At 47.2% G+C, this 21,504-nt stretch overlaps 1 protein-coding gene across 5 annotated transcripts in view; it reads right to left on the reverse strand.

The window, feature by feature from the left end:
• Positions 1–21,156, reverse strand: part of RIPK1 (receptor interacting serine/threonine kinase 1) — a 44,447-nt gene extending 23,291 nt beyond the window's left edge. For 2 of the 5 annotated variants that reach the window (XM_082637673.1, XM_082637669.1), the window contains exons 1-3: positions 12,194–12,415; positions 1,093–1,316; positions 138–294 (exon numbers count right to left, since the gene is read on the reverse strand). In XM_082637673.1, coding sequence (XP_082493799.1) covers positions 138–294; positions 1,093–1,244 — 309 coding nt within the window. In that variant the 5' untranslated portion in view covers positions 1,245–1,316; positions 12,194–12,415. Of the gene's footprint in view, positions 1–137; positions 295–1,092; positions 1,317–12,193; positions 12,416–12,452; positions 12,597–12,942; positions 13,078–21,028 lie in introns of those variants that run through there. The other 3 variants (XM_082637672.1, XM_082637671.1, XM_082637670.1) reach the window with 3 other exon arrangements.
• Positions 21,157–21,504: the final 348 nt, after the last annotated feature.

Here is a 21,504-nt window from a genome sequence, read left to right on the forward strand (position 1 = left end):
CGAGCCCAGCTTCTGGGCATGGAAAGTCAAGGACGATTTAATGAGGGACTGACTTGAGAAAATCCCAAATATCCAGCCATTCACAAAGGACTCTTGTGCACCAAGCAGCTGGCAGGGTGTGCTCTCGGGCCTGGTACCTGGGACTTGAGCACGTGCGTGAGGTCACCCTTCTCCACGTACTCCATCACCAGAGAGTAATTCCCGTCCTCCATGACGACGCCCAGCAGCTTCACCACGCGGCTGTGCCGCAGCCTGTGCATCATCCTGCCCTCCTCCAGGAGGGCCTCGTCGTACCTGGGGGAGGCAAGGGGGTTCAGGCAGGCAGAGGCAGCCCCTGCTCCCTTCCTGCCCCCAGAAACGCTGTGGTTTGGGATTCCTTGGAGCATCACCGCACACGCTCTGTCACTCCTTGTGCACGTGCTGGTCTCTGCCAGACACAGACCACAAGCTCCGGAAGGCAAAGCAGTTTCTCGTCCACTCTATATTCCTTCTTCCCAGTGACCGGCAGCAAGGGCTCAAGAAATGTTACATGGATGAACGGATCAACGCAAAGTATCAATACATGAACAGCAGCAGCGAAATGCGGCCGGAAAAAAGGACTGTGCTGGACAGTGTAATAAAAAACGCAGTCTCTCTCATAACCACTCTGGCGAGAACAGAGGGAAGTAAAACAATGCCACCAACTGCCTTGAAGAGAGGGTTCCTGGAACCTCTAATTCAGGAACCAGCTTTTTGTTCCTGTACTTAGGGCTGGTCCTCACCAACACGGTGAAGCAAGCGCATCCATCTGTCTTCCCTGCTCCCTGCCATTCCCTTTCCGTCGGCCCCTGTGTTGCCCTGGGTCTTCTTCCCTTTCTCTTCTTCCTCCTCTTCCGCTTTCTTCCCTGAATTACCAGCTCTGAGCTCTTCCCTAGCCAGCCTCCGAACCCTCATCAGCGATTCAGGGATGTTAATGTCCACCCTGCAGGGTTATCTGACATAAAGCCCGGGTGCTGACCCTCGCACCCCATCTGTCTCATTCTAAAGCCTGTGCTGCCCGTATCCACTGCCCTGGCCGGTCACGTGGCCCATCTGCCTCTGCCCCCAACTCACTCGGTGCGCTTGGGGCCCGTGTACACTTTCTTCAGGACCACGAGTCCATGGGAGCTGTGTAAACACAGAGACGCCTTCCCGAAGCCCCCGCTGTCCAGGTCCTCCTGCTCCAGGAATTCAGCAGAGCTCATCCTAATGTCATCCAAGGACATGTCTGGTTTCCTTCTGAAGGCTCAGAATGCCCCAAAAATACACAACTGTTTTTTCCCCCTCAGAGCTGTGCCCTGTGAAGAAAATAAGAGGACACGTCAGTGCAAAAAAATCATTATTCAAAAAATATATGTAACGTTCCACCATGCGCTTGGTGTGCCTTTATTTTTTGAAGATAGATTTATAGTCTCTAAGATGAAAGCTTTTCATATTTCCAGGAATCACAGACAACCACAATCTTTCTTCCTTAGACTTTCATTTCTAGCAACATGAAAGACTAAACACTCTCCTGCTACAAAGGACACGTATACATTGCATAACATAATACAAACATCCATTCAAGTGCATAGCTAGGCTCAGCAGAAAGGAAAAGAACTCCAGGGACGGAAAACAAACAGCGTGTGGGGCAGGGGCCACGTGATGGCTGCCGTGGGCTGAACGTCCGTGTGCCCCCCAGATTCGTATGTTGAAGCCCGAGCTCCGACAGTACTAGGAGGTGGGGCCTTTGGGAGGCAATTAGGCCATGAAGGAAGCCTCGTGAACGACGTTAGTCATCCATGAGGCCTAATAAAAAGACAGGAGAGGGCTTGCTTCCTCTCCTCTCTCGGCACCCATCCCCCTTTCTCTCCACCATGTGAGAGTACAATGAGGATGGCCGGCCGTCTGCACACCAGGAAGCAGGCCCTCACTAGACACTGGATCTGCTGGTGCTTTGGCCTTGGACTCCCAGCCTCCAGAACCGCGAGAAATAAATGTCTGTTGTTTAAGCCGCCCAGTCTGTGGTAATTTGTTACAGCAGCCGAGCCAAGAAGTGGCCCTGTGGGGCACCACCAACCTCAACATCCAAAGGTCAGGGTTTAAAACCCAGCCAGAGACAGGGAGCTGAGGTCAGGACATGCAAGAAAAGAGGGTTGGAACAAAGACTCCGCCCTTAACATGGCACTTCTCAATGTGCTACCCTACCCCACAATGAAAGGATGGACTACAAAAAAAAGCAGTCCACTAGCAAAGGAACTTGTTTGTCTTAGACTGAGCTTGGGCTATAAAAAAAAGTCTCTGTGTGAATTCGTAACTTTGGGCTTGTCTTCAAATAGATTTGGGCTTTCAATTTACACTCCTCTTACCTCTTACGGCCAGGATCCCCCAAATTAAGAACTTTTATACAGAAAATGGTCACAGGCTGATGACATCCCTGGGTTATAAGGTTAAAGCAAACTAAACACCCCCAAGGCAGACCAGACAGGATTCCCACAAATAAAGCCTAACTTAACATGTGCTCCCTTTCCAAAATTATAAAACACGGGAAAAAGAAAGTCCACCATGAGCCAGACCCCACATATACGACAACCAGCAGGATTAGGCACCAACTGTTCAGGTAACTAAACTACTGAATATCCTTAGAAATGAACGGGTTTAAAGTAATTATGAACAAAAGAAAAGGAATTTGAGGAATACAAAGAGAACAATGCACTATCTAAAAAGAGCAGGAAGACAGGGAAAGGACGAGGATTGGAGACTTTGAACACAGGGCCGGAAGGTGCGCAACACGTGTGACCTCAAAACACGGCTATTTGCTTCACCCTTCTTTCCTTCTTCCTTCATGCATTTATTTTTCCCAAACTGAAATGAAAAATAAAAATCCTTGGGGACCAATATGTGACACCAGTACACACCCACCGGAGTAACCAGAATCAAAAAGGCCACCACCGCATGCCAGTGAGCCGGAATTCTCACACACTGCTGGTGGGAACACGAAATGGTACAATCACCTGAGAAAAGGTCTGGCAGTTTCTTATAAATCTAAACATATACCTACACTATGACCAAGCAATTCCAATCCCAAGGGAAATGTAAACATACGTCCCCAAAGACCTGTACAATGCTCATAGCAGCTTTACTCATGACCATCCAAAACTGGAAACAGTTGTCCGTCAGTAGAATGGGCCAAAAAAAAAAACCCTGTGGTGTATTCACAGATGGACTACTACTCAGCAATAAAAAGCAATGACCTAATACACACAACAATGTGGAAGAGTAACAAAAACATTATGCTAAGGTAGAGAAGATATCAAAGGATCCATAGTATATAACTTCATTTATGTGAAGTTTTAGAACAGTCAGACTCATCTGTGGTGGAAACCGGTTGCCCAGGGACGGGGTGAGGGACCATTCTGGGGTGAAGGTGATGTTCTACCACCTCAGTGGGGGTTTGGGTTACACAAGCAAAATCATCTGTCAACACACAACAAATGTACACTGAAGAACCGCAGGCAAATTTTACATCTAGAAAAATCTGTAAACATGCTGAACTTGTTAGTGGTATGCATGCTGAAATATTTATGGGTAAGTGTACTGATATCTGCAATTTACCTTGCAGACACATAGCCTGGTGGACAGAGAGAGGGATAAGTATATGGATAATTATATGATAGAGCAAGCAGAGTAAAATGATATAAATACTGCATATATGAGAGTTCACTGTAAAATCTTTAATTTTACTTTTTTGTTTCTACATGTTTAATTTTCATTTTTTTCCCATACACCCCTCACCCATTTGTCCTAATAGTACATTTGTCAAAACTAAGAAACTAACATTGGTATGTCACCATTAACTAAACGCTCTACTTTTTTCTGATTTCACCAGTTTTTCTAATTTCCTTTTTTGCTCCAGGACCCAATCCAGGATACCACACTGCACTTTGTAGCTCTTGATTTTTTATTGTTTTTTTTTTTTTTTTTTTACCTTGTGACCCCTTCACACATTTCTCCCACCCACACCAACTCCCTTCCTCTGGTAACCACCAATCTGTTGTCTGTATCTATGAGCTGGTTTCTTGTTTCTTTAAATTTAAGATACCACATATACATGACATCATGCAGTATTTGTTTCTCTGTCTGACTTATCTCACTCAGCATAATGCCCTTGAAGTCTTTCCATGTTGTTGCAAATGGAAAGATTTCATTCTTTTTTTTTTTTTTTTTTTTCTGTACGCGGGCCTCTCACTGTTGTGGCCTCTCCCGTTGCGGAGCACAGGCTCCGGACGCACAGGCTCAGCGGCCATGGCTCACGAGCCCAGCCGCTCCGCGGCATATGGGATCCTCCCAGACCGGGGCACGAACCCGTATCCCCTGCATCGGCAGGCGGACTCTCAACCACTGCGCCACCAGGGAGGCCCGGAAAGATTTCATTCTTTTTATGGCTGAGTAATATTCCATTGTATGTAGACCACATCTTCTTTATCCATTCATCCATGGATGGACACTTAGGTTGTTTCCATATCTTGGCTATTATAAATAGTGCTGCAATGAACATAGGGATGCATGTATCTTTTTAAGTGAGTGTTTTCATGTTCTTCAGATAAATACCCAGCAGTGTAATTGCTGGATCATATGGTAGTTTATGCTTAATTTTTTGAGGACCTTCTATACTGTTTTCCATAGTGGCTGCACCAGTTTACATTCCCAACAACAATGCACAAGAGTTCCCTTTTCTCCATATCCTCGCCAAAAGTTATTTTTCTTTTTGATAATAGCCATTCTACAGGTGTGAGGTGGTATCTCATTGTGATTTTGATTTGCACTTCCCTGATGATAATGATGTTGAGCATCTTTTCACGTGCCTCTTTACCATCTGGATGTCTTCTTAAGAAAAATATCTATTCAGGGACTTCCCTGGTGGGGCAGTGGTTAAGATACCAAGCTCCCAATGCAGGGGGCCTGGGTTCGATCCCTGGTCAGGGAACTAGATCCCACATGCATGCTGCAACTGAGTTCACATGCCGCAACTAAGGAGCCCGAGTGCCACAACTAACAAGCTGGTAAGCCACAACTGAGGTGCCAGCCTGCCACAACTAAGACCCAGTGCAACCAAGTAAATAAATAAATATTTTCTTAAAAAGTCTATTCAGATATTCTGCCCTTTTTTTTTTTTTTTTTTTTTTGCAGTATGCGGGCCTCTCACTGTTGTGGCCCCTCCCGCTGCAGAGCACAGGCTCCGGATGCGCAGGTTCAGAGGCCATGGCTCACGGGCCCAGCCGCTCCGTGGCATGTGGGATCTTCCCGGACCGGGGCATGAACCCGTGTCCCCTGCATCGGCAGGCGGACTCTCAACCACTGCACCACCAGGGAAGCCCTCTACCCATTTTTTTAAAAGATTTTTTTGTGGTTATTGAGTTGTGTGAGTTCTTTATATATTTTTTGTTAATAACCCCTTATCAGATACATGATTTGCAAATATGTTTTTCCATTCAGTAGGCTCCCTTTTTATCTTGTTGATGGTTTTCTTTGATGTCCGGAAGCTTTTTAGTTTGATAGTCCCACTTGCTTATTTTTGATTTGGTTGCTTTTACTTTTGATGTCATATTTGAAAAATCATCACCAAGACCAATGTCAAGGAGCTTACTGTCTATGTTTTCTTCGAGGTTTATGGTTTCAGGTTTTGCATTCAAATCTTTAATCCATCTTGAGTTAATTATTGTGTATGGTGTAAAACAGTGATCTAGTTTAATTCTTTAGCATGTGGCTGTCCAATTTCCTCAACACCATTTATTGAAGACACAGTCCTTTCCCCATTTTTAGCCTAGCCTACCTTAAATGTGCTCAAAACACTTACATTAGCCTACAGTTGGGCAAACTCATCTAACAAAAAGCCTGTTGTATGATAAAGTGTTGAATATCTCTTGTAATTTGCTGAATACTGTACTGAAAGTGAAAAACAGAATAGCTGTATGGGTACAGAATGGTTGTAAGTGTATTGGCTATTTACCCTCTTGATTTCATGGCTGACTGGGAGCTGCAGCTCCCTGCTTCTGCCCAGCATCATAAGAGAATTTCATAGCACATATCACTAGCCTGGGAAAAGATAAAAATTCAAAGTATGATTTCTACTTAATGCCTATTGCTTTGCACCATCATAAAGTTAAAAAAATTATAAGTCAAACCATCATAAGTTGTGGACCATCTGTATTCTTGGCTCTTTTGTAAGTTAATTGATCATTTATGTGTGGGCTTATTTCTGGGCTGCCTATCCTGTTCCATTGATGTATATGTATGTTTTTGCTGGTGCTATACTGTTTTGATTACTATAACTTTGTAATACAGTTTGGGACGTGTGTGGTATCTCCAGCTTTGTTCTTTCTCAAGACTGCTTTGATGACTTGGGGTCTTTTGTGTTTCTATAGAAATTTTTGGATTATCTGTTCAATTTCTATGAAAAATGTCGTTGGAATTTTTATGGGAACTGCACTGAATCTGTGGTATGGACATTTTAACAATATTAATTCTCCCCATTCATGAGCATGGAATATTTCCATTTATTTGTGTCTTCTTCAATTTCTTTCCTTAATATCTTAAAGTTTTCAGTATACAAGTCTTTCACCTCCCTGGTTAAATTTATTCCTAGATATTTTACTCTTTTTGATGCAGTTATAAATGGGACTGTTTTCTTAATTTCTAATAGCTCATTATTAGTATATAGAAATGTAAAATATTTTTGTATACTGATTCTGTATCCTACAACATTACTGAAATTGTTCATTAGTTCTAACAGTTCTTTGATGGAGTCTTTAGTTTTCTATGCAAAATATCACACCACCTGCAAACAGTGACAGCTTTACTGCTTTCTTTCCAATTGGTATGCCTTTTCTTTTTCTTGCCTAATGGTTCTGGCTAGGACTTCCAATACTATGCTAAATAAAAGTGGCAAGAGTGGGCATCCTTGTCTTGTAACTGATTCTGTTTCTTTTGGTTTGGCCGCAACTTGCATGCAGCTTGTGGGATCTTAGTTCCCAGACCAGGGATTGTACCCTGGCCCTCAGCAGCGAGAGCGCAGAGTCCTAACCACTGGACCGCCAGGGAATTCCTGTCTTGTTTCTGATCCCAGAGGAAAAGCTTTCAGTTTTTCACTGTTGAGTATGATGTTAGCTGCAGGTGTAAAATCTTTTTAACTCTGCACTTTGAAATTTTTCTTAATGAAATGTTGGGGGCAGGAAGTTGTTTGTTTGTTTGTTTGAAAGTACCTGAAGGGGTTTCTTTAAATGCCTAGGCTGACAGCAATCCTGTGCAGTGGGCTGCTGCAGTCTGGCTCAGGCAACCAACCTTCTACATCCTGTACAAAGGCTTCGGTGGGCCCTGCCACCCCAACAAAGCTCACATATCAGCATGGAAGATGATGCTATGAACCATTTTCCTGTAACAGGAGACATTTCCAAGCAAGTGGAAGTACCCTCTGGGAAGAAGCACATCTGTGGGGCAGAGACAGAGGTTGAGGGAGGCTGCCCAGATAAAGGGCATAAAGATGGAGGGGACAGGGGTGAGTCAGGGACTGAAGGTGAGGTACCAGAAGTCATTATGATGGTGCAAAGAGCACAGGCTTTTCTCCCGTATGGACTCTAGCTCTAATTTATCAGCCCTGTGTCTTGGGTAACTTATATAAGCCTCAATTTCCTCATTTGCAAAAGGAATAATAATGACTGCCTCACAAGACTGGTAAGGATTATGTGAGAAAAAATATGTGAAAACACATTTGTTGCCTGTTTCACAGTTCTGGCTATGACTGGCCCACCGAGCCATACGCTTCCACGTTCATCCTGTTTCCCAGGCTTTCAGGATACGAGTGTGCAGCTGGGATCACTCTTCTCAGCAGCTCTCTACTGACCAGTCCTTGTGAGGGTGGGGTGGGGGGAGGCTGCGTTATCTGTCCCACCCTCCCCTACAAGCCCTCTGAGGGCACATTCTTCTCCTGGCGAGAAGCTGTTCCTCCTTCGGGTCTCAGAAACGTCATTTCCTCAGGAAAGCCATCCTACATCTTCCCATTAGACATTTTCACAGCACCCAGTACTTCCCCTTTGAAACAGGACAGCTATAATTTGGGAGTTATTTCAATTAAGCTCACAGAAGGTAGGAAACTGTCTGTCTTATGCACTGTCTACAGTGCCCAGCACAGAACCTGACATATGGCAGTTGGTCATTAAATACATAATTTTTTAAATAAAAGAACTATTTAATCATCCAAAAATAAAGAATATAATTAGGGCTTCCCTGGTGGCACAGTGGTTGAGAGTCTGCCTGCCGATGCAGGGGACGCGGGTTCGTGCCCCGGTCCGGGAAGATCCCACATGCCGCGCAGCGGCTGGGCCCGTGAGCCATGGCCGCTGGGCCTCCGCGTCTGGAGCCTGTGCTCCGCAGCGGGAGAAGCCGCAGTGGTGAGAGGCCCGCGTACCGCAAAAAAAAAAAAAAAAAAAAAAAAGAATATAATTAAACGAATTATAGCACATTCATAAGATGTAATATTATACAGCCAATACATTAACAGGTAGATGGCTAGCTATACATATAGATATATGTACAGGAAAAAAGACACAGCGAAAGACACTAAAATGTTAGCAAGGATATCTGGATGGTTGGGTGATTTTTACTTCTTCTTTATACTTCTACTACATTTTCCAAATTTTCTTCAATAAACATGAATTACCTTTATAATAAAATTTATTTTTTAAAAGGGAATAATTCCTTTACTCAGTAGTTCTTTATTCTAAGGAATCAAATCAGAGATGCTGATACAGAGTATGTACAAGGATGTTCCCAGTAACATTAGGTAAAACAGCAAAAGCACATAAAACAACTGACAGATACAGGATAAGGGAGAATAAGTTATGACCCATTTACACTATGAAATACATCTAGCAGTTTTCAAAAATGACGTTATGTATGAATGTTTAGTAACATTAAAAAAGGCTCACAGGGCTTCCCTGGCGGCACAGTGGTTTAGAGTCCGCCTGCCGATGCAGGGGACACAGGTTCGTGCCCCGGTCTGGGAAGATCCCACGTGCCGCGGAGCGGCTGGGCCCGTGAGCCATGGCCGCTGAGCCTGTGCGTCCGGAGCCTGTGCTCCGCAGCGGGAGAGGCCACAGCAGTGAGGCCCGCGTACCGCAAAAAAAAAAAAAAAAAAAAAAAAAAAAGGCTCACGGACAGAGTAAAGAAACAGGAAGGAATTATAACCATGCCCTGAAATATGCCCATGGGGTATTAAGATTCATTTCTCTCCTTCAGCCCAGGTCTTGTCTCCTCAGAGCTGCCAAGACCAACTAGGACCTGCAGTGCCTCCTGCAACTGGGATGGAGCTCAGGGGAGGGGAGCCTCCACAAGGGTCGGCTGCACTTTGTGAGGGTGGCTCCTGACCCCAGCTGGTTCTCCTCAGTCTGCGGTTTGCTGGTTTAGTCTGGTCTTACTTAATCGTATGCACCTTTTGCATGGTTTCCAATGACTTCTTTTGTTTTTACTGTTTCCCCCACTATTTCTCCATGAATGATTCAACTTTATAAGCACTGAATATCTTAGGAAGGACTTGTGAGTAACATAGAAACCCAAGAGTCACAAAAACACTGAACGTAGGCAGGTAGAAAACCACACTATAAAGCCATGTTACAGAGTAGTTAATGAAGGCACACTAGCCTGTTATATCGTCTTATGATTCATTTCAACAAAGAATGTATCTATTTTAATGGAATTTATTGTTTTCTGTATATTTAATTCAGGGACTTAGGGAAGCAAATCTTTTCCATCGAAATTAACTGAAAATCCCAAGAAACTTCACAACTTATCTTCTAAGGCAGGGTAAGTCTATATATCAAAATATTCATATCTATGTTCAATTTTGTTAGTCAATTATACCTCAGTAAAACTGGGGAAAATACAAATTATTAACAATATATAAAACCAAAAAATCAGGCAAAACTCATCTACAATACTAACAGGCAATACAGTAGTTCCTATTAGGTGGAAGCGGGAGGCTGTGAATCACAGAAAGCGCAGGGGCTTCAGGAGTGATGGCAATGGCTCATTTCTTCTTAATGTTTACTTTGTGATACTTAATACGGCTGAACGGTTATGACTTGTGTACTTTTCTGTGTATGTTATACCTCAAAAAACAATTTTTTTAAAACTTTAAAAAATATTCATATTTACCTTTAAGTGGTAGAGGACTGTTTTTTCAATTTTTCAATGATGACCATACATAATGAGTCTGACAGAGAATGCTAGCTGCCTACCTATCACTGCCCCCCTTTTTCCCTGCTAATAGAACTCTGTTTTTACTCAGGTATACAATGGGGATTTCTCAAGGTTCTTTGATTATAACTGCTTGATACTTTGCCCCAGATAAACAAGAGCTCTGAGCAAGGAAGATCTAAATGATGAGCAAGAGAGAAGACTGGAAGAGTTCAACCCAGCATTATCATGTACGTTACCACGTTATGACCCTTTGAAGTACCAATTTACATCATTCCAATTTACAAATAAAGAAACTAAAATCTGGAGTTTTAATGATTCACCTGAAGTAGCAGATCCTGGAACTCAGCCTTTATCTCTTCACGCAAACTTCCGCTATCAGCTAACACGTGCTACTTCTCTAGAGAGCCACCAATAATGTCTTTGTTAAAATCAGATGCAAAGACTTAATCTTACAACTGCTCACCTATACTAAATAAGTATGCGACAGTCAGAAACATAGGGAATGTACAGACTAAATTTAAAAAACATATGAAACTAAGTGGTTCGAAATCAATATTCTACAGGTTAACTAACATGATCATTTTTGCCAGAGTATAATATCCAACCAAAGCATGGGAAGCTCTGTGTTTTTTTCAAATTCCCAGATCATACTGGTGGTATTAACATGTTGTGGATTAATAAGCACCCAATAGTAATTTGCGATTTTGGAAATTGCTATTTAGGGATTTTTTCCTTAATTCTCATTAATAGTCACAATCCTGAAAGTACCATATAGCTCTGGTGTTCAATATAGCTCAGACAGAGGAAAATGAAAGTTAATTGTTACCGCTGTTTTATCAGTAATAATAGTGATGATGATGACATACCCCCAAATATTTTAAGCAAGCTTAGTCTTCACCTTTTGTGTTTAGAAGGGCTGCAGTTTTCCAAATTTATAATAGACTATAATTTCCTCCCTACTCTTGCACCTACCTGATGGTTACAAAACGCAGATCAAGTAAGAAGTCACTCTATGCTCCAAAGCTCACTCCTGCCTTGATTTCATGTGTAAATCGGGGGAGAAGTAACAGTGGTCTAAAGACCAAAGGACTTCTGGAAAGTTGGTTGAATATAACAGCCTCAGGCTTTGTCCAAGATACACGAACAAGGAAGAGCCAAACAATCAGCAGGAGACAAAGAAATGAACAACCAACACCCCCTTTGTGGGGTTTTGTCCGATGCTTAGGAAAAAAGGATGTAACTTACCCGCTACAAAACTCTCAAGAAACCAAGAACAAGCCTAATGAAGAACAGAAATGTATGTGTGTAGCCAGGACATGGGAGCAACCTAAGTGTCCCTTGACAGATGAATGGATAAAGAAAATGTGGCACATATATACAATGGAATATTACTCAGCCATAAAAAGGAACGAAATTGAGTTATTTGTAGTGAGGTGGATGGACCTAGAGTGTGTCATACAGAGTGAAGTAAGTCAGAAAGAGAAAAACAAATACCGTATGCTAACACATATATATGGAATCTAAGAAAAAAAGTGTCATGAAGAACCTAGGGGTAAGACGGGAATAAAGACACAGATCTACTAGAGAATGAACTTGAGGATATGGGGAGGGGGACGGGTAAGCTGGGACGAAGTGAGAGAGTGGCATGGACATATATCCACTACCAAATGTAAAATAGCTAGTGGGAAGCAGCCACATAGCACAGAGAGATCAGCTCGGTGCTTTGTGACCACCTAGCGGGGTGGGATAGGGAGGTGGGAGGGAGGGAGACGCAAGAGGGAAGAGATACGGGGACATATGTGTATGTATAACTGATTCACTTTGTTATAAAGCAGAAACTAACACACCACTGTAAAGCAATTAGACTCCAATAAAGATGTTCAAACAAAAACAAAAACTCTCAAGAGATTATGAACATTTCGTAAAAGCACACGCCACTGACCACCGAACAGAAGACGCCTCCTAGGGCGACAGCATCCTCCCCTTCGTCGCCGTTAACCCTTCTTTCCCACTTGCCAGCACACGTCTAAGACAACGCGGAAACACTTCTGACTGCTTCGCAGTTCGCGGCGACCCCAGCGCCCCAGTCAAAGGCCCTTCCGAGGGGCGGGGGAGGAGGCCCGGCCTGGGACGCCTGCGTAACCCTGCTGCGGTGAGAGAACGCACCGCTGAGGCTTAAGGGCACCGCAAGAAAAACCCACCATCCCCACCAAAACAACGGTGGCCACGTGACAGTCCGTTCCTACTTCACGCCGTTATCGCGCCCGAGGCAGGTGTCCGCCCTGTCCGGACAAACCGAAACCCCCAGCCAGAAAGGAGCCCAGCTGGGCGTCCCACATACAGAACTTCGGCGCCCGACTTCCCGGAACGCCGCGGACCACGCCCACCGCCTGACTTCCGGGAGCATCGTCGCCCGCCCACCGCCCCCGCGCCAGAAGCGGAAGCCCCGCCCCTGGCCAGAAGCCGACCCGCGAAACTACCCGCGGCCCCGCTTCCCCGCGCAGCTGTCGCGAAGGATTCGCTTTCGCTTCCGCGAGAAACTTCCCGAGGCCCGAGGCCCGAGGCCGGGTGAGGGAAGACGCGCCGGGGGCAGCCCGGAGTTGCTCCGACGCCCGGCAGCCTCTCCGGCGCGGGGCTGGGGTGGGAGCCGAGCCTGACGGGGGGGTCGCCGGGGCGGAGCAGTCAGCTCACCGCGCCCGGCTCCGCGGGCCTGCCGTCCGCCGCGTGCAGCCCAGTGGGTCGGCGTGCTCCGGCTCCCCTCGGAGTGGGCCGCCGGACACCGCGCTCCGGGAGGCCAGTCCGATGTCCACGTCGCCTGCGCGCCAACTGAAGGAGCTCGGCTGGCGGAGGGCGTGGACTGATCGCTCCGCCTCCGCGCCCGCTCCTGCGCCGGAGGAGGACGACGAGAGTGCCCGCCCCGCGCCCGGCGGGGCCTCCTGGCCGCTTTTTAAATCCCAGAGGATCGCGGCTTTGCTGTGTTTCAGAGCGGGGTCGGGAGGCCAAGAGAAGACAGTTAGTGCGCCGAGTCATAGAAACCACTCACGGAAACCTCCCAGGCGGGACAGACAGCGCGGGAGGCACTGGGTTGCTTACCCAGGGGATTGTGAGCCCTGCGGGTCAGCAGCGCTGGAACCTTAGGCAGGTAGCTACCAGTCTCTCAACTCCTTCATCTGTAAAGTGGGGATAATCTGGTTTGTCGGACTGTGGAGGAAGAAACTGGGTACTTATTTTGCAGCCCTATACAAAGGTGACTGGGAATTCTCAAGCAAAATGGGAAATGTTTGCTATAGTGTTACGTTAAAAAGCTAATCATATTCACAGCGTGATTATATACTCTAAAAAGATACAAACAGGGCTTCCTTGGTGGCGCAGTGGTTGGGAGTCCGCCTGCCGATGCAGGGGACACGGGTTCGTGCCCCGGTCCGGCAAGATCCCACATGCCGCGGAGCGGCTGGGCCCGTGAGCCATGGCCGCTGAGCCTGCGCGTCCGGAGCCTGTGCTCTGCAACGGAGTTTATGCATTTAAAAAGGAATAGATCGGTAATTCCCTGGTGGTCCAGTGGTTAGGACTCCATGCTTTCACTGCCGAGGGCGTGGGTTCAACCCCTGGTCGGGGGAACTAAGATCCCGCAAGCTGTGGGTGTGGCCGAAAAATAAAATAAAAAGGAATAGATCTAAGAAGGACCAATGGCAGTGCCTTTGACCAAAGTATTTGGAGGGCCTCTGTATTGATAGCACCATCAGTCCATGCACCTCAACCAGAGGCCCGAGGGTGGTAAGTGCAGTGAGGTGCTGTACAACCGGCCATACAGTACACACTTGCTGAAGTAGCTCACCAGTGAAATGGGTTCCTCAATCACTACGAAGTTCAAGAAGAGTTTCCCAGATAGGGATAATCTTTTTCCAAAAGGACTTTTACCACAAAAAGCAGGAGTCGCCTCTCTGCAAGGGAAGGCTTCAGTCCAGTGGGAAAATGTGCAGACTGACAAAAATGTATCTGTGAGATGGGGGAAATTGTATGAAATTTGTTTGCCAGACCTGGAATGGTCCATTAGGCAGTTTAAAAATATCATTGAAGGTGGCGTGGACGCCGGAAAGGCTGGTTAGAAGGCGGACGGTGACGAAAGCATCTGAATTTGTAACAATCTGTTTTCCAGCGTCTTGGCTGCTTGCAAGAATAGCAGAAACTAGGAGGGTTTTGGTTTCGTTTGGGGCCTTTGCTGCAGTTGAAGATTAAGAATTGTGGCAGTCTTCCTTTGACGTCATTTATCCAGAGTGTCAGAGAGCTGGTTTGCCAGATTAACTAAATCTGGGGTGATACAGTTTTCCAGTGTATTGTGGTCCTTTTTAGTAGAAGGGAGAGATTCCAGTTCTGCCCATTAATAAACACAGAGTTAAAAGCTACCCCAGTGTAATCAACATCTGAAGGAAGACCAGAATTTTCTTTAAAAATAATCTGGAGATGATTCTAATCATGAAGAGGTTCATCAGATTTTTATGTGCAAAATCTGAATTTTGTTCCAATCAACAGGCTTTGGAAAAGCCCTAGGAATTGCCTGATGAAGTCACCGAGTGATTGCCAAAGCCTGACCATATAATAAGTTAGTGGTCAGGTGTCACAGTTATAATTCTAGAGACCTTTCAGGACTTTGCCAATTAGTGGCAAACCCAGTGCTGGGCCTGGCTTCACTGATAAGCATATGAACTAGTTGATATAAGCCAACTAACTATAGGTTGATAGGTTTGAGTGACTGTATGAAATTCCTCAGCAAATGTGTGAAGGTCTTCAGTTACTTTAGGAAAAGCTTTGACTATGAGTCACAGTTCAGCTTTAGTCCAGGGATTATAGGAAATTAAAAGTTTAGCCTCTGGATTCTCAGAGGCTTAATTTTAAAGGGACAGGTTCTGATAAGTTCAGTAGAAAAGGGGAAGTTTGGTGAGAGAATTAGTATGGGGAAGCTGAGGGTATAGCGGAGGTGTAGGTGGCATAGAAGGGAAGGAGGAAGATGGCACTGGTGGTGGGCCCTGGGCATGAGGAGCAGAGGGAGAGAAAGATGGTGCCAGGGCTGGAGCCTGAGACAAAACAGCCAAGGAAGAAGAGCCTGAGGCTTCAGGAACCATTTTATCTTTCTTTTAATTGTTTGTTTGCCTTAGTTAATCTTAAAATCTTATTTTGCAGAGAGGAAATTTTAGGTTCCTGATAATGTTTGGAAGCCTCAAAATACCATTTGAAATAGGCATTCTGTTCAGTTTTGAGCTATTGTAGTGGATTTAAGGAAATTAAGTTTAGGGATTTCAAAAGTTTCCCATAATGACCATTGATATTCTAAATTGCCTTTGGTTAGGTCATTCCATTTAGTTATAAATGCACATGAGGAAGGATCATGGTTCTTAAACGTACAGTCAGCCAGAGTCCTTGTAAGGGGGTACCCTCAAAATATTTAGACAACTGGGATCTAATTTCTTGGAGGTTTTTCTCCAGAGTAAAAGAATAGTTTTCAAACAGCTTAAACAGCTAATAGCTTAAACAGTTTAAACTGCTTAAATAGCTCAAGCAGCTCAAACACCTGCATGCTTAATATCAGCCAGTTCTAAGGGAACAGCCAGGTTCTCAGCCCAGTTCCCATAGAACAGCCCCTATTCCAAACGAATGGGCCAAAGGCTGAACTGGCACAGTTCTAATAAAACAGCCCTTTTTCCTGAAGGAATCGGCCAATGCAAGCTAGATCCAGTGAAACTCTGATTTCAAAATCAGACCAAAGTGCCAACGAGTACTCACATACAGAACAAGGCCTTAACCAGAAAGAAAGAAACCTAAAGTAGATCCCAAATAAAGCGTGGAGAGTATCAAAATACAAAGAGGGCAGAAGCTTGAATCCAGGAGAAAGACATACCTTCAAACATGATGGTTGACAAGAAAGGCAGTGAGTGACAATGGGCTCAATTGTGGGTAATGCACCATTTAACCACCAGCCCTGGAGCCATTGGGAGTCTTCTTTGGTCCCCATAAGGGCCACCAAAATGTTGACCTAAAATAGACAGACGGCCAGCTATTTCTTTTCAGTAAATGGTTCTAGGACAACTGGATTTGCACATGCCAAGAATGAAGTTGGAGCCTTACCTCACACCATATAAAAAATTAATTCAAGAAGGATCAACCACCGAAATATAAGAGCTAACACCTTATAAGCTAACATCTTATGAGAACATGTAAGAATAAATCGTGACCTCGTTAGCAATGTATTCTTAGATATGACACCAAAAGCATGAGCAACAACAAAAAAAAGTTTGCTTAGACTTCATCAGAACTTGAAACTGCATCAAAGAACATTATCAAGAAAGTGAAGGGGCTTCCCTGGTGGCGCAGTGGTTAAGAATCCGCCTGCCAATGCAGGGGACATGGGTTCGAGCCCTGGTCCAGGAAGATCCCACATGCCGCGGAGCAACTAAGCCCGTGGGCCACAACTACTGAGCCTGCGCTCTAGAGCCCATGAGCCACAACTACTGAAAACCAAGAATCAAAACCAAGAATCTCTGAGAAATCTCACAGGTAAGAGAAGCCTAAGAAGACATGACAAATAAATGTAACATGGTATCATGGATGGGAGGCTGGAACAGAAGAAAAGATATTAGGTAAAAGCCAAGGTCATCTGAACTATGGACTTTAGTTAATAATAATGTATCAGTGTTGGTTCGTTAATTGTAACAAATGTGTCATACTAATGTAAGATAATAAAGGGGAAACTGTATCCATAGGGTATATGGAAACTAATTTCTTTCAGTTTTTCTATAAATCTAAACTGTTCTTTAAAATGGTCTATTAATTTTTAAAATGCTAAAAAAAAATCAGTTAGCTGTACTTGTGTGGGTCTATTCCTCTCTCTCTCTCCCCCTCTTCAGTTGATCTTGTATCTCTTCCTTTGCTACACCACATTGTGTTCATTACTGTAGCTTTAGGATAGGTCTTCAAATTGGGCATCGTGGAGCCAAATGTATGCTTTCTCAAAATTGTTTTAACTATTCTAGCTTCTTTGCCTTTCTCTGTACATTTTAGAATCAACTTGTCTGTATTTACCAAAAATTCTCTAGGATTTTGACTGGAAGTGTATTAAATGGATGTATAAGGGAATGTATAAGGGGATACAACATAACTTGCTTAATCAAACCCATATTTAGGATTCTTTTCTACATTTAAAACAAATCTGTAACTTGTTGGTGATTTTTAAACAATTTTCTTCAGTTAAGTCCTCAAGAATGAAGTTAAAGTAGTAAATGTAATGAATATTTTCTTCATAAATCATCTCATTACTTTCTAAAAGAAGAAATCGCTATAGCAGAAGAAAATACAGTTCTATAAGCATATCTGTGATTAAAAATAATCATAGTGGAGAATATGTTCCATGAAAGCACAGACATCATGGATGTGAATCCAGGTATCTCCAGAACAGCCTGAAGACTTAGAAAGGTTCGATTTCGCTGTAAAATATTAGTCACCCTAACTCATGAAAGTTATTTACCATTTGGGTTACTTACCTTGAAGCCTTTATGCGCACCATGAAATGCAGCGTCTGGGTGCAGCCAGGAGGTAGAAAGCACCCAGCAGGTTAGACAGAGTTTATTAAGGGATTACTGACTGTGATAAAAGAGTGACTGGAAGACCTCAGGCAACTCTCTAGGCCCCGGGCCGAGGGAGACAGGCTCGCGGGAGCATAGCTGGTGGCAGTTCCGACCCGATGCAGAGGTGCAGCTCAACCCACAGACAGCAAAGCTGGCCCCTCAGGCCGGAGCTAGCCTGGAGCTGCTGGGCAAGCAAGAGGCCACCCTGGGGAGCACAGGCCAATGAGCAGCACCCAAAACCTCAGATGGGCAGGGACAGAGGCCTGCAGGCACAGGGGCTGTGCAGACCCTCCCTCCCTCCCGGACACAGGTGGCTGCGTGCTGTCCAGGGGCGCCGGTTTCCCTGCAGAGAGGACTGTGCTCAGGGTCTGCCTGGCGAGGCTGCAAGTTGGCAGTGTGTTCGGTCCCTGGCTGGGCAGGATCCACCGGAGGTCCTGACACCACATCGTGGACCCTGGCTTCACTGGAAGCTGCCCCAGAGCCAGTGGACCCCTCTGGTGGGCTGAGTGCCTGGCTGGTTATTGCCCAAAGCACCACGGGGGGTCATCCTCCCGGGGGCTGTCAGCCTCTGGGCCCACAGTGCCACCGCTGCTTTCCTTCCTCTGATGTGGCTTCAGGAGCAAAACTCATCTGACAGCAAGGACCTTAGATGCACAGACATGCAGCCCACAGCGCAAACATCACTCAGAGGACAGCTGGCTGGAAACCACCCCTCAGGTGTCTACTCAGAGAAACAAGCACCCCAAAGCCTGCTCAAGACGGACTAAATGCCCTTGAACTCAAAAGAGACAGCCCTTGGGGTCAGGCCAAGTGCACAGGACACGCAGTGTCTCCTGGAGGTAAAACACCTGCAGCTTCTCTGCCGTCCGACTGTGACCGAGACCAGTTGTGGTCTAAGTGCCACGGAAAGAGAAGGCAGTTTCCTGCGCAGCCGTCACACTCCGGAATTCCGGCCTCAGAACCACCAACCACTCCCCTTCTGAGCAGACACACTTCGTCCTGGAGACGGCGCTTCTCTTCCTGCCTTTGTTCCTCGTAGACCATCCTGCACAAAGCCGTCCTAGGACAGCTGCACTTAGTTCCAGATGCCCCGAGACACTGCTCTCTGCTAGCGCGTGTCACCTACACCACAGCCTCAGCCTGGGGGTACCTGATGTGCCACCCGTCGGAAGCCGCGGCCAGAAGGGCTGCCCAGGACTCCGTCCACAGGGGTTCAGGGAGCCAGCTCTCAGCGGCCTCGCTGGAAGGCGCTGTCATTTAGCAGGAAGCTTCCTCACAGGCGCCAGAGAGCAGGCGATGGGGGAATCGTAGGTGATCATCTCCCAATCCTAGTTTCCTCCCTATATTCAGAACCAGCTCTTAAAACTAATAATTGATCGTCCAGGACCCGGCGGTGGCTGCTTTGCCCAGAGGTGAGCAGGAGGTGGCGGGAAGGTGGGACGCCGGGACACACCCCCTGGAAGAGGGGCCCCAGCTCACACACCTGAGGGGGCCCCAGGGAGTAGGTAAGCTCGGCGGGTCCTGCTTGGGCGGGGGGCGAATGAAAGGAGGGGAAAAGGGAACGATCGGGTGAAGAGCAGCAGTGACATCCAGCACAAAGTGTTTATAATAACCCAGGAGGGAGAATTCACGTGCGTGCCCTCCAGGGGTGGGGACAGACGTGACACCCCCTCCAGGTGGTACAGTTACCTGCGTACGTGTGTGTCCCCTCTAGCTAACAATCCATTCAGAATGTGGTCCATGTTTTCCTCAGCTTGTTTCATCCAAGGCACCCAGCATTGCACATGATTGCTCAATAAACACTTATTGAATAAAAAAATACCTAGCTGATTGGAAATCTTACTTGATAAGATGGAAAAACATAAGGGATTTTAAACTTTTGTGTAACTTTGTTAATAAACTCAAGAAGTCTATCCATTCCTGAACCCAAACCTGAAGGAAGCCAGATTCACAGCACTTCAGTGGCTCAGGAGAAAACCCTTCGCCAGCACCCTGTCCACCTGGCCCTCAGGACAGCTGGCGCTGACCCAGGACACCAAGGAGGGCCAGGTAGCCAGAAGTGGACATGTGAGCTTGGAGGGGAGACCCACGCACAGAGCCCAGCTCTATTCTGCCTGAAGATGAGCTGGGGATCACTCAGAACCCCCCCAGCCGCCCCCCTCACCCAGCAGGTCGGGCGCTTGGACGTGAATCGGCCCGTTTCCCTCCTCCTGTCCTTGGGGCTGCACCCCCTGTGGTGGGAGGAGGGGTTCCCTGGTGGAGCCTCTCCATCCAATGTCCAAGGAGACCGTGTGCCGCTGTGCCGGGCGCCGGCCCTGGTCCCTCCTCACGTCTGGAACAAATCAGGGCCCGGCGAAGGAGAGCCCGTGACAGGGTGTGGCAATGGTCTTCGTTCTCCTGCCTGCAGTACTACACCACTGGCTGGCCTGGACTTGATCTGAGCAAGGCTGCAGACTGTGACCCACGCCAAGCTGGGCTCTGAACCACGGGCGGACCACAGACACCCCACCTCGGCACTCACACTGACGGCAGGCAGCTCAGTCCTGGGAGTAGCCACGCGTGGCTCTGTTTGCAAGGCGGGTGCGTGTGTGGATCTGCACGCGCATTAAACCCTGCGTTGCAGGTGGCGTCGCGCCGAGGTCACAGGCCTGGGCTCTGAGCTCGGATCCCGGCTCCAGGACCCGCCGGCCACCACGCTGCCCCTTCCCGCATCCTCCCACGGGAGTCACGCAGGGACCCCGCCTCACGGCCTCGTGGTGAGGAAGGGGGGACGCACTTCTGTGAACTACGGGGCACAGGACACAGCCGAGCAAACGTCTGCTGGCTGCAGCCATGGCGGGGGTCGGGCTCAGTCTAGAAGGAGCTCAGCTTCGTGCGGGGGGCACCCATTTGCCCAGAGGAGGAGGAGGACCCGGGGTCCCTTAGGTGCGCGGGCCTAAGCCCAGTCTGGTCCCAGCTCCCTCCAGGACCCGCCCCCAGAGGGAAGCAAAGGCCCAGCCCTGTTGCACCCTCGGTGTCGGGGGCTGAGTCAGAGGCCAGGCCCGGGGTCTTTCATCACTCGGAGTCACTTTAGACCCAGGCCACTCTCCCGCAGGCGTGAGGCCAGGATGCGCGGTGCGGGGCACACGGCGGGCGGCCGCACCTGAGATGAGAATCAATACCTCGGGGGGGTGTCCGTTTGCGAAGAACAGGAGCAGGTGACAGTCGTCAGGGTGGAGCAAGACGAGGAGGGTTTTCCTCCAGTCCTCCAGCCTTGTCGGGCAGGGGGCTGGTGAGCCCAGCGACCGGGACGACCGCGGCAAGGCCAGGCCGAAGCTGGCCGCGGCCGGGTGGGAGGAGCAGGCCTGACTGGGGAGGCCCCGAGCTGGGTTTGGCCTGGAGACTCGGAAGCTCAGCTCTGTGGTCCTGCGGTTCCGACCGCGCTCCCAGAACCACCTCCCCGGGCATGTGTCGCCACCACTAAAGGAGGAGCATCTGACTCACTCCCCGGACACGTGTGTGGCCTCGAACGTCAGCAACAGCTCCTGCGTACGGAACACATACTATGTGCCAGGCGGTATACGACACTGCATGTCTATGGCATAAAAGCTTTTTGTTTTGTAATATACACAAGCCTGTGAGGCCTCTGTTATCTCCA

This window comes from Mesoplodon mirus (assembly GCF_964341445.2).
Source record: "Mesoplodon mirus genome assembly, chromosome: 12".
Taxonomy (NCBI): Eukaryota; Metazoa; Chordata; class Mammalia; order Artiodactyla; family Ziphiidae; genus Mesoplodon; species Mesoplodon mirus.